Below are 13,502 nucleotides of genomic sequence, written 5' to 3'. Positions count from 1 at the left end.
CGATCTAGATTAGCGAATTACTGTGGAGCAGCCCTGTGGTGATTACAGGCTGTCATAATAAGAAGTTGCTTTTGTTCTACCTGATCTGAGCCTAATCAGACTTTTTCTGCTCTAGTTCCGTTTAAAAGGGGAGACTCCAATTTCCACACCTCCATAAACCAGGCACTGGCCCAATGTTCGCTAAGGCACTTTCTGTACACAGAAACGTCAAAATGAGTGCAAAAGCTGGTTTCTCTCTCTAGGACTTTACACTCGGCAAGGTGCGGGGTAACAGCAGCAGCCGAGGGGTATGGTGGAAGGGGAGGCACCTCCGAGGTACTATTTGGAGCAATACTGAGAGCAAACGGATACCACTGAAACGCCGGCTTAGCTGCACTAGACAACAGAGGGAACAGCTTGTGCTGCATCATCTCACCCTGTACTCCTGTGTGCCCGACCTGAGTCTAGTAGCCCATTCGGGGTCCTTCTTCCCTTGCATTCACCAAGTCCCAATCTAGCACTGAGGAACATGTCATTATTTATCCATGCATATGTTTAGCTTTCAAAACCCCTGGGTTTTAAAAACAGGTATGCTTTTAGGCAGCTGAGGGCCATCTCATCTGTGCCGAGATGCTGAACTTGCAGTTATGAGGGCAGAAAATCAAGGGCTGCTCATCAAGTGCAGGCCCTTCAGAGCACCTCTGAGATGGAGTTTCCACCTGAGAATGGCAAACACCGAAAACAGAGCTTGTGAGAATATTTAACACTGGGTTGCGTTTTGTGTCATTCACTGCCTTCCTCATGATCAAAGCCAAATCCACTCAAACTGTTTCCACAATGCAGACAGTAACACTGACTAAATCTCTCAGGTTCCTGAAAGGCCTTTTAATATTGATAATATGGGATTTAAAACTAAATAATCAAAGAACCAGTAAACAATGTACAACCTAAGAGTCAACTATTTTAACTCCATAGCAGCAGTCATTTGTGGAATAGTGGAGGATAAGAGGGTAATTCTGCTTCTGTTCATGCCCTCAGCAAAGCTCCTTTTACTACAGGAATCTGTGAAAAAGCTACTTTTGCCTTTGCAGGACGGAATAAAGCCCCAACCCACATTCAGTACACTGCTCCTAGACAAAGGATTGGAACTCCACAGAGACGAATGGGAATGAAAGCATCTGCATAAGTATTTTGTGAACAGGGACAGACTTCATATCCTTAAATGATTTCCTAAAGCAGGGCCTCACTGACCAAAATATAGAGATTCAGACCAAGCCATTTCCAACACTGAATCTAAGGTTTTAAGCAGTAGTGAAAAAACACTGGAACTTGTATTCTCAGATAAATCAGATTGTCATGATGCATTTTATTTCCTCCCCCCTACCATGCTGATTTCCTAATATGCTCAAATGACATTATCATCTTTCCACTCTCTCCATTTTACATGCTTTCCTCTGAAGGATTCAACAGAGAAAACAGTCTATCTGCTTTAAACATCTCACAGTGAAACAAAGAATACCACATATTCCATAAATAATTTAGACGAACAAGCGCTTTGTCAGAACACAGCTGTCTATCACTTACTGCAGCTTGCAGCGAAGGCAGCATTAACTGGGGAAGGCAGAGGCTGCAGGCGGGAGCGACCTGTGCGCTGCAGCCCCACGCTGTTAGTGTGGAAAGTAGTTGCCATTGCCAGAGCAGATTATTTCTTTCTCCATGTCTCTTCAGTGATGAACAGGATTAATGAGCAAAGTATCAATCTGCACCCACCCCTTGGGAGCGTGGGAGCTCACAGTGGTTTCTCTTCTTTTTTGTCTCTCTCCTCCGCACCATGATCTACTTTCAGCTCTCCTCTTTCTTATCCCTCTCTGCCTTTCTCTCCCTTTCCTGTCTTCTCCTGGACTCCCCTGATTTCGTATCTCCTGCAGCAGATAGCTGGGGATACATGAGCATTTTCATAGGGATGTGTCTATTGTTAGGAGCTCAGGGGTTGTGAAACACTGCATCAACGGGCAAAGCGCCTCCAATTTCACCTTCTGAGAAAGAAAAAGAAGAAAAAGGAAACAGTCTTGCTAAAATAAGCTTTTAACAGCGCAGACCAATGGATGACTTAGAAATAACTGTCTTTAAAAATAACATTGTGCATCCCCCTACTTTCACTGCTTCCTGCCTCATCCATTTCTAACCAGTACTTCATCTACCCCATGACCTAAATCCTCAGCTCTGGTTGAGTTATCCAAATACAGCTACTTTGGCAATCAGAACAGCGTGTAACCAGGTTTGAGGGTGTATGAGTGCTGCAGGCACTTCTTGACATAGAACTAAGCAATTTGCAAAAAAGTTTAGAGCTGTTTCACACATACTCTTTACACCACAGGGTAACATCACTACACTGCAACTCTTCTGAAACACTTGCTATTTTTGCTTATGAAAAGCGATTTCTTGCCATTCCATGCTCTAGGATCCAACCTCTACAAAAGAGCAGTAAGGAGGACTCTCGGCCACAAAACTTAAAAAACCAACCAACCAACCAAACCCACGCACCATTTTAGCTATCTCTTAACCTTCAAATCATGACAGTCTTGGGGGGGTGGGGGTAAACCTTAAAATTCCCAAGCCTCCATCACTTCCACCCTTCCAAAAAGAAAAGAATAAAAACAAAAAAAACCCAAGTAGTAAGGTCAGACTATAGCAGTGCTGGAGCAACGGTGCACAGAGCTGAGAACTGTGATCTAGAATCACGCTCTACCACGCACATTTTAAATTGGTGCTTGTTTCCGTCATCTGCAAACTCCAGAGGGCTGACCCTGCGTGTCATTCAAAATTATACCACAGTCCTCCCGAGTTTGGGTGCAACAGTTCACACACATGGAAATAAGGCTAACAGGCTTTGTGGATCACAAACAATCTTTATTGTTTGTGGTCCACATCTTTATCTTTAATTAATGATGTGGTCACATCTTTAATTAATGATGTGGTCACATCTTTAATTAATGATGTGGTCACATCTTTAATTAATGATGTGGTCACATCTTTAATTAATTTGCACAGCTTTCTCCTTCACAGTCAGCTATTTTGAGCCACAGCCTACTTAGCTCAATTTTTCCAGTGCAGAGACATGGTCTGTTAAGCCCATCACAGTTAGTCATATCTTGTGCATCCTCTGGACAGTGCTGTTCTCTCCCCTTTCCCATGAGAAGGTGAAAGCTTTGAGGGACAACAGCAGCACAGGATTCAGGGAAGAGATTTCAGCAGAGAACTGACATTTACACTAAGAATATGCCCTGATATGAAAGACTTTTCCCACAGATTAGGAGCATTAAATTGCATGACCGAGGAAATACATGACCTAAAACTGCAAAATCAACCTAGACTGGACATGGAAAAGAACTTCAGAAGTGTGAGCCCCCCCCCCCCCCAACCCTCATCATTTTTATTCACTGTTGTTCCATGCTCCTCTTGGTCAGCCTTGCACCAATTGCAGATCTACTACAATTGGATATATTTGCAGGAAAAGCGCAATTGTAAAAGGTCATTTTCCTGAGTAATGTTTTCCCTTGATATTCAACTCTCCTGAAAGACTGGAAAAACTCTTCATCTTCTGCTTCTTCTTTGCGCCATGTTACAGTTCCAAAGCTTTACAGAAAGTTTGCTCAGCTTGTTACAAGGCACTTGGCATTGCTTGTGTTTTGCAACGGGCTCAGGGCAGGTGACGAAATCTTTTCGACTAAATATTACCACATGGCTGCCTGAAATCACAGGGGCTGCACTCAATCCAGTTAGTCCTTTTCACTTCTGGTCTTTCAACTTGTAACCTATATGTCCCCACTGTATGCTCTGTTCAAGCACTAAGATACCCTTCTTGCATCCAAAGGAATTAATAGTTTCCTACTAAATATCTGGGTGAAACTACCCTCTATGAAAAAATGCAGTGCTTGCTCCCTGAGAAAACTAGAGCTAACTCCTCCAGTGCACCAGCTGGCACTGTCAAGTCACCTTCGCTTTCCTTCCATGATTTCATGCACATCTGACCCAGTTCAACTTCAATAAATTAAACACATGCTTTTTTCCAGGCAATTAAACACTATTACAGTGACCACCCAACTGCTTTTAATAATGGTTACATATAAATTCAGAGTCACAACAGCCTTTTTTGCTAGTATTAGGTACTTTCATCTTAAGCTTTGGCAAAATACTTCAAGGGGAAGAAAAAGAGAGAAAGAGTGCGTTTAAAAAAGGTACAGAGCATTTATTACTAATCCGAGCTCTGGGAGGAAGCTATGAAAAGAAATAATCCGAGGAAACAGGTTTCTGAGCAAATAGAGATAACGCAGGCTGATCAAAGGCAAAGAGCTGGAAAAGGCTGATTGCAGAGAAGCTGCAGGAATATCTGCTGTAAGCCGCAGTGGAGGGGGAAGGTACTATTTCACTGAGAAAAGTGACCACAGACTTTTGTTCAGAACCAAAGACTCAGATTTTCCAGGACATTTAACACATCACAGTGGCCCGTACAGTTTTTCCATTAAAGTGCACCACAGGACATAACTGGGTGTTTCTCACTTTATCATGAATTGCAATGCATCAACACAGAAAACAGGACTCTTTTATTGCTGCTGCTCCACAACCTAAGTTTCAGAATTCACAAATAAAGCAACAAATCAAGATGACCACCTAGCACCAGTGAAGCACTCACAGAACAAAGACTTCCAGGAAGGAGCAAACCACAATTTCACTTTGTTTTAGAGTCTGAATTGTCCAGTTGGATCTTACAAAAAAATCTATATCTTTCCGTTTGCCTGATCTTGCCTCCAACAAAGCAAATGTTTTAAAAAGCTCCCAGATAAGGTAAGAGTGAAATGAATCCTAATCCCCCACTCTGTTCTAGTTGAGACTCCCTTCCTTACTGGCCCAAGCAGAGGAGAATGCTTAAGGCACCGAGACCAAAAACTCCCTCACACACATCACTCGGGCCATGTGCTATTTCTGTGAAAGCACTGTTATACAGAACCCACAAAGTAAGCTACAGACTTCAACATGTGCAAAGAAAAATTAGCAAACACGTTGAAGTAAGTAATATAGCTGTAAGATGTTGGAGAGAAGAACTCCATAGGCAGTTCTACAGACATGGAGACACATCTCTGCAGGAACAAGAGAAAAGCTGTACTAAATTAACTTTAATGCAGAAAAGCCAAAAAAAATACCAAGTTTTTCTCATGATTACAGTTGCTTTCTTTTCAAATCCATTACAAAATGTGAACATTCACCTTTAAAATATGTTAACATTTTGTTTTAAAAACTTAAAACAGATTAAAAATAACTGTTGACAGTTGGAAGAAAAGATCTGTCCCTTTGGCAGAAAACATCAAAACCAGCTATTCAGAACACTACTTTTTTTTTGGCTGCAAATCCATCATAAAGAGGCCACATTTTTATTTTAATGACAAAAGTATACTAATGGTGGGGGGAGAAGGAGAATCAGGTAAAAGTAATGGCAAATATGTAAACAGAAACACGGTTCAAGTACAAGGAAACTAAGACTTACTCTGAAATAGAGCCAAAAGGTGCAAAGAAAAGCTCAGGGGTTCAGGGGCTGTTCAAAGCTAACAGTTAGCATGTGGTCTCTGGGTACCGAGAAAGAAACTTAGGCCAAGATTTCCAAATTCATAAATAGTATTACAGTGCATAGGAATTTTTTGCACATATTCCAATGAACTAGGCTTTTGCTTTGTTACACTGAACCCATGTCTAAATAATCAACTGCCTGGCATAACAGGGACACATTAGAAATCTGTTGGGCATTTTTTATGCCCTGTACTTTTGAGAATTTGTGCTATATTATCCTATTCAAATACTGCAGATTTATCAGTGACAGTCTGATTACGTACCTAAGTAATCATAAGAAAACCAGGATCTTGGATCATTCAGGGACATGACGAGCAGCAGCAGCATCTTTACAGGCTCCAGAAAGATTCTGAAAGCCACAACCCCTGACAAATTTTTCAGGTGTCTTTAGTTGTTTAAATAAAGTTGTGAGAATAACCATATCCAACACTATTCAAATAATAATTTGTATGATGCTAGTTAGAAGTGGACTGAAATATCCATATAGTGATTGCACAAAACATATTTGTAGAGCTGAAGATAACTTCCACAAGCCAGCTGGTTAAATAAATAAATAGCACTTCCTGTTTATAGGCCTTGTCTATGTAGCAAAGGTACATAAAATAACCTAAAATGGGAACTTAAATGAAATTAATTAGAAAACCATCTGCATATATAATCCTATTTCTGGATGAAAGTGACTTGCTGTCTAGCTTAACTCTATTGGGAGCAGGCTTAAGTTACATCAAAAGAATGTCTGCAAAGGAATCTGCATTGTTTAAACACAATTTTAGTTAAACCCAATATGAGTTAAATCAGTGCAAATTTTCCACAGAGGCAACTTAAAGGCAGCTTAATGCAAAAGCAAAAGGAGGAACTCAATACAAAATACACAACCTCCTGAAACAGCTTCTGCGAGATGATTTGTCCTTTCTGAGGATGCACTACAATTCCCACCTACCACTGAATTCAATGGAAATTCAAGGGAGGTCAGCATTCCTCAGGGGCAGGCCACAAATGTGGAATTAACACTGCTACATCTACTACAAATACCACCGCTCTCTTGCTGGAAAGGAGCTGCTGAGATGGCAAAACGATTACAATATGGCACACATCATACTCTAAATTCAATAAAATCCTCAACTTAGAGTTGAACATTATAGACTGATCAGGTTGGCTATCAAATTAACGGACACTGTCCACAGTCTTGACAACAGACAGGCTACAGAACTTTTTGGTTGTCTGACTCATCGCTACAACTGTCAAACAAATTTTGTGCAATTGCAACATGAATAAGCTTTTATGAAATAATAAAAAGCTTCTAAAGATTAAAAACTATGCTAAATGTTTGATTGATACAATTATAAAAACCATCCCATTTCATACCAATTCACTGCATCATAGTAGTGTTTTATTCAGTAGTGGGTTTCCAGCCACATCAGAAGTGGCCACAGATGTATGTGCAATCAAAATTAAAGTAGCTTATTGATACTGCTGGGTAAGTAAGAATAAATATTGCTTTAAGCATACTGCTTTGCAGCTCTTAGGATAAACACTATTTCATTCATTACCAAGCAGAATGTTCAGGAAATAACTGATTAAGCTAACATGTTCTTAACACCAGAATTTCATTGTTCTTCAGGAAGAAACACACCAGACAGTACTCTTGGTTGCAAAGTGTGCAACTCACAAGATTAAAAGAAAATTAAACCTCAATTCTCTTATTAGACTTTACCAGAACTGGGGAGAGTTTGAGGGTTTTGTACCAAGAATAAAGTGACACAATATTATTTCAAATACTTAATTGAAAGGAAAAATTAAGACTTGTTTTTCCAACAGTTTCCTTTTCAAAGGCAGGCATGAATTCAGTTAAAACCTCCTTAAGACACCAGATCTCAGATTCACTCCCTTCACTGCAGAATACAGAGATAGCTAAGAATTATTTATGGCAAGTTAGTGTATTTAACACTTGGTAACACGAGATGTTCTAGGGTCACAACTGAGCTATATACTGCTTTACCAAGTGAATGTTGATAGCTAATTGTCTTTTGCAACAGTCAGCAGCGCTGTCATGAGTTTTCCCTAAGGCAATACAAGTAGGAGTACTGAAAAACAACAGCAACAAAAAAAGGGGGGGGGGGGAGGGGGGTTGGATTATCCATGGTATTTTGACAAAAAACAAACAAATGGGAAGAGGGAGAAATAATCTGAGACCAGTTAAATTCTTAAGAGCAAAGCCCTCTGTCAGTCATGGATCTGTTCTTTCATTTTTTTGACCAGAGAAATAGACCAATTTCTGATTCCTTGCTGAGAAAGCCAGCAACACGGACAGTAACTCCCAACTATGAGCAGTCCTTTTGCAGTACCAGTTTTTTTCCCCACCAGGACTATTTGCCAGCCAGTGAAGATCAGGTAGTAAAGATCTGATTTTCTCTTCCCCAGCTCACCACCTTGTTCCTTACAGTGGAAATATCGTAACCATTCCTACATTCAACTATGTCAGTATTTAAAACAAAATCAAAAACTTTAAAACCTATTTTATCTGCTATAACTGTATTTCTTTGAACTTGAAGGAATATGTGGGAGAGGTAGTCCAGGAGAAAAAGGTTTCAAGTACCAGAACCTGTATGTCCCATACCAAGCCGCCAGACCTATCAGTACACCAAGAAGCTTTTGGCTGAAATCATGAAAATACACAGCAGTACATAAAAACATGAACACCCAGATCATGGTCAGAAAACACAAGGCAACAAACAGGCTGTTGATCACAACACGCAGCCTAGAGTTCTGGTCTACAGACAAGCCTTCCAGCACAGACATTTCCTCCACAATCATCAGAGCACAGTACGAGAGAAGAAAAGAGTGCCCCGAGATATCAAAACCGTTCCAGATCCCGTTGTCCTGGTGGCATTCCTGCTTGTTGGCATACAGCCGACGAGGTTCATTGAGTTCACTCGAGGTAGAGCACATGCCAGTGAGATTCTCAACATATACGAAGAGTCCAGTGCACACGTACCAGACGGCAGTACCCACCAGCAGCGCGCTGAGACGCCGCAGCACTATCAGAATGCTCTTGGTGGGACCATAGAGGAACTTGCTCCTGGCGAACTGGTAGGTGGTGACTCCGATGAAGGGCAGCAAAAGCGAGAATGTCCAGGCCCAAGCCACCTTGACAAAGTACCTGCCAGAGAAAAACCAAAAGAGAAACACGTATGCGTGAAGCTTCATGTGGGCCAGGAGGGAGCTGGCTAAGTGGGCTTGCATAAGTAGCTTTTTAAGGTCACTGTTCAGAGCTGCCTAAATTAGACACATGTCCCGTCCCCTCCCCTCAAAGTACAGCATAGCTAAAACATTAATCTCTCCCCATTACTTCCTTTCTCAAATATCGTGGGTTACCTGCTCCACCACGTTTCAGGCCCAACACCTGAATACTTCCTCAACCAAGCCTCCAACTGTTTCTCAGTAAGCTTTCCCTCAGACCTAGGGCCTTCATTCAGACTCCGAACTGACTTGCAGTTCAGCCACTGCAGTTGCTTGTACCCTGCAAACCCACTCAACTCTGCCCTACTCAGAATGCAGTTGCAAAGAACATTTTCTTAGCTTGCCACCCTGACCACAGTAACCTTTTCTCTGACTCTCAGTCTTCCTCTCCCCCTCCATCTCAAGTCATCTTTGCTTTCAAAGCCTTCCACAACCCTTTGCCCTCTTAATACTGAATGAGATGGCCAGGAGAAAGGCTGACTGTTCTCTCTGATCAGCCCATGACATCTCTCCTCTGTTATCACATTATAAAAATAAAAAGAATAGTACATATGTGCGTGTTCCTTTCTGTACCTCCAGTTGAAGAAAGCTTTCCCTTAGCATACACAAATCCTTTCATCTACAAACTCGCTGTCCACCTTGAAAACTTCTGCTGTAATACCTATAAAATCTTGATAACAAGCCAATATCCTGCTTAGGATGTGACAGAATTGTTCAATACTTTCCCTTTCCAAGTTTTAAAATGGAGCAGGTAGAAGCAAATTTACTCATGAGTTAAGGAGACTGTAGTCTCCCATCTTCTTTCTCCCATTAGCACCTTCCAGTGCAGCCTTCCTTCCTATCCAGTGGTTGGAGAGGGGAACTGTGCAGCCCCTCCTTTACCCACATCCTGGCTTGAACAACAGAGACAGCAGGATTTTGGTCTGTGACTGAGCTACAGCTAGGCACAATAATAATTTAATTCTTATTTTATTATAGTGCACCCAGCAACCTCAGTATCTAAGATAAAAACAAGCAGGACAGAGAATTCTGTTTTTTCATTAAGACCCTAACAAAAACTGTTATGGCTTTACCCAGGATTTTGAGAACTATCTTCTTTACACTTTATTAAAAAGTAGAAGGGCATCTGTGTGGCAACTACAGCCGCTACCACGGAATAATAAAAAAATAAAGTCCTTGTTTTATTAAGACAGTTAAAAACAAGAAAGGCTGCTAACATGATTGCTCTCAGCAAACCAGCAGGCAAGTAATTTGTGTGTGGGGGGGGGAAATTGTGTCAGGAACCCTCAGTACAGGTGAACTGCATCTATCTAAAATGCGATGATAAAATTGAACTCTAGTATGTTTTTACTCTCAGATCACTTTCTAAGTCTTCCTTCCAACTGTTCTTTTCAACCACATTAAGAGCAATTCCTCTACCTCATGTTGCCAAGTGACAAATTCCCCCACTCACAAGGAAAAACAGAAATTTTAGCTTTACTTTCTGATCTACAACAGGTAAAGCACACATGCACTGGCCCAAGATCATTAGCTTCCTCACTGCTCTTTAAAAGGTTCAAACAACAGTTTTAAAGGATCAGTAAGCCAGTCAGATCATTGCCTAACCACCAGGAAAGCGCTGCAATAATCCTGCTTCCACAAAAGAGGCTGAGACTTATTTTCTTTAGCTTGGTTTTAAATCAATCCAGTAACTATCAGTTTACTCAAAACTAACTGGGAGCAACAGGAGAAAAAAAAATTCCTTTTCTCCTTTTCCAATCTATCAATAAAAACTGAGCAAGAAAGACCAGTGGTTCTGAAATCTTCAAGTCCTGGAGATTATATAAAATGTGAGACCATAAAACCTAATAGTCAGAAACCAGCACTGCAACCACAAGTACAGGCCTAGCACACAGACATTACTTCTTAACCTGTCACTAACACAAACTTAAGAACTTACTTTCTCTTCTACAGTCACATGACACCCGAGATCTCTTTAGGTGACTTGGAGCTATTTCAAAGCCACCTTCAGCTGAGCGCTGCCCTCTCGGAGGGCAGGAGCACCCATGTGCCCCCAGTGCCCTCCTCTCCCCTGGCCGGCGCTGCCAGGCAAACGGCCTGGCTGGGCCACCGGCCCCCCAGTGCAGCCTCGTCCTTCCCAGGAGAGAGCAAAGGGGGTCACAGAAGTCTGGCACTGCCCCTGCCCCCCACCAGCTCCTTGTGGGCACCCCCAACTCCTGTTAAGGCTAGAACCCCCCCAAACTCTGTGAGACCCTCACCCCATGGGACCCTCCCAGCCCTGTAGTCCCCATACGGCCACCCTCAGCCCTACAGGACCCCCACTCCCACCCCAGGGGACACTCCCAGCCCTATAGGACTCCATTCCCTCCCCATAGCTCCCCCCCGCACAGCCCTACAGGATCCCCACTGTCAACCTATGGGCCACCCCAGCCCTATATGACTGCTGCTCCCAACCCCTAGGGTCCCCCCAACCCTATGAGACTCCCATCTCATGGGACTCCCCCTGCCCTTTGAGACCCCTACTCCAACCCCCTCCCAGCCCTATGGGACCCTGCTCGCACCCCATAGGGCCCCCCCAGCCCTACTGGACCCTGCTCCATGAGCAGGGGCTCCCCTTCCAGCCCTATGAAACCCCCCTCCCGCTCAATGGGACTTCACCGACCCCGTGGGACCCCAACTCCCTCCCCACAGGGCCCCCCATACCTATGGGACCCCCCTCCCGCTCCACAGGGCCCTCCCAGCCCCATAGGACCCCCCCAACCCTATGAGACTCTCACCCCACACAACTCCCCCTACCCTACGAGAGCCCCATCCCGGCCCCCCAGCCCTACAGGGCCCCGCTCCCACCCCACAGGGACCCCCCAGCCCCCGGGACGACCCCCAGCCCCCAAGGCCGCCCCGCGCCCCCCCGCGGCGGCGCCCCCCGGCCCTCCTCACACGTTGAGCAGGTTGCGCTTGTTCTGCATGGGCGTCTCGGGCACCAGGTCGCCGTCCTTGAGGGCGGACCCGAGCAGGGTGATGGCGAGCAGCAGCCAGGGCAGGCGCGCCCGCACGCGCCAGGCGGCCAGGCCGGCCCGCAGCCAGCGCCCGCACCGCTCCAGCCGCTCCATGGCGCCCGCCGCGGGGCCGCCGCGCACGTCTCGCTGCGTCGCGTCGCGTCACGTCACGTCACGTCACGTCACGTCGCCGCCGCCGCCGCGCGCGCGTCACGCCCCGCCGCGCCCCGCCCCGTCCTCGGCAGCACCGCCCGCGCGCCACCTCGCGGCGCCCTCCGCGCCCCGGCGCATGCGCAGGGCAGGGACGCGGGGGGGGGGGCGGGGCGCATGCGCGCTCCGCGGCGCGGGCTCGGGGGCGGGCGGCGCGTGCGTGCGAGCGGGGCGCGCGGAGGCCGCGGCGAGGCGGCGCCTCATGGCGACGGCGGCGGCGGCTAGCAGCGGGTCCGGCCGGCGGGGCCCCGGCAAGCGGCCCTGGGCCGGCGCTGCCGCCGCGGCGCGGCTCACCGCGGGGTCCCTGCTGGGGACCTGCCGTTGCCCTACAGCAAAGGATAAAAAAATCCGGGACTCGTGGGCATAACGTGCCCCGTCCTGGTGTTCTGCTAAGTCCCCACAAGCGCACATGGAAAATGCAATAAAACAGAATATCAGCTCCAAATGCATCTGATAGATTATGGGAGAAACATTTCTTAAACCTAGTGAGATCTCTGACATATGTCAAAGAATAAAGCGTGTAGTCAAAAGCTCACATTTGCTTCAGTTTCCCACTCTAACCTATCAAAATGAGAACAAAGATTGCTTTCTGCTTCCTTTACCAACCTTCTAGGTTGCTTCCAGATCAGAAAATCAGAAGAGATACACTCAGTGGGCTAACGGGCTGTATTATCTATACTGTAAAGTGACATCCACCCCTTCTAGAGTCATACACCTGGCTCCCCTTAAAGAGAGTATCTTACTGAAATACTCAAGAGAAAATAGGAGCACTTCCTCATTCAGTAGGACTTTTGGACTTTTTCCTGGGCCTTAAGATAGAGGGAGAAGGTGTTTCTGGAGCTCTAGGACTTCTCTGCTTCTCGCCATCCATGCTCACAGCTGAAAGTAGTGGGGTCTGAGCATTGCCGCTCTGTCACCGTATGGTGTTTGAGGCCCATTTCATCCGCTGAGCTGCTGGTGCTGTCATTTCAACTTAGTTTTTAAAAAAATATAAAAAGCAGCACCGAGCAGAGAGCCTGTACAGCACCTGAACAAAGAGCCTGTATTCATACCAATGGCCTTGGTAATAAAAATGTGAGAGGGGAAAAAAAACCTCTAGACATCTGAGACAGGATGAGAAAATATTTTTACCGGAGTGCATTTCAAAGCCTTTTTTTCAGTCATCATCAGCAAATCTATGACAACATCTAGGCTGAAAGAGCAGAAGGATACATCAAAGTCAATTGACATAGAGGAAACTCTAGTAGATACGAAGAGTTTCAGCTAAGAAGGCGATCCAGGATAAATGGCATTTGGCAATTTATTATATGTTGTTTTTAATAAGACTGCCACGATCATGTCTAGTACTTCTAGCCACAGCATCATACCCCTGAATTAGAAAAGACAGACAGCTGTGTTCACTCAAACGAGTGAGGATAACAGGGCCTGGGAGCAGGTTTCACAGAGTTCAGCATT

General features: G+C 44.9%; 1 protein-coding gene across 1 annotated transcript; it reads right to left on the bottom strand.

The window, feature by feature from the left end:
* Positions 1-4,026: 4,026 nt before the first annotated feature.
* On the bottom strand, positions 4,027-11,951 carry FITM2 (fat storage inducing transmembrane protein 2). Its single transcript, XM_067307688.1, has 2 exons — positions 11,779-11,951; positions 4,027-8,761 (listed from the first exon to the last, which is right to left on the bottom strand). Exons 1-2 carry the CDS (start codon positions 11,949-11,951, stop codon positions 8,119-8,121), a joined length of 816 nt encoding a protein of 271 aa, XP_067163789.1. The 3' UTR covers positions 4,027-8,118.
* Positions 11,952-13,502: the final 1,551 nt, after the last annotated feature.

Source organism: Apteryx mantelli, chromosome 18 (genome assembly GCF_036417845.1).
Source record: "Apteryx mantelli isolate bAptMan1 chromosome 18, bAptMan1.hap1, whole genome shotgun sequence".
Taxonomy (NCBI): Eukaryota; Metazoa; Chordata; class Aves; order Apterygiformes; family Apterygidae; genus Apteryx; species Apteryx mantelli.
This window is presented reverse-complemented; position numbering and strand designations above follow the sequence as displayed.

What these genes read in the sequence shown, in the direction of transcription:
- FITM2 (XM_067307688.1), bottom strand. Translation starts at nt 11,951, where the DNA reads ATGGAGCGGCTGGAGCGGTGCGGGCGCTGGCTGCGGGCCGGCCTGGCC. An exon ending in AAGCGCAACCTGCTCAACGT is followed by an intron (nt 8,762 to 11,778) that starts GTGAGGAGGGCC and finishes TTTCTCTGGCAG; the next exon opens with GTACTTTGTCAAGGTGGCTT.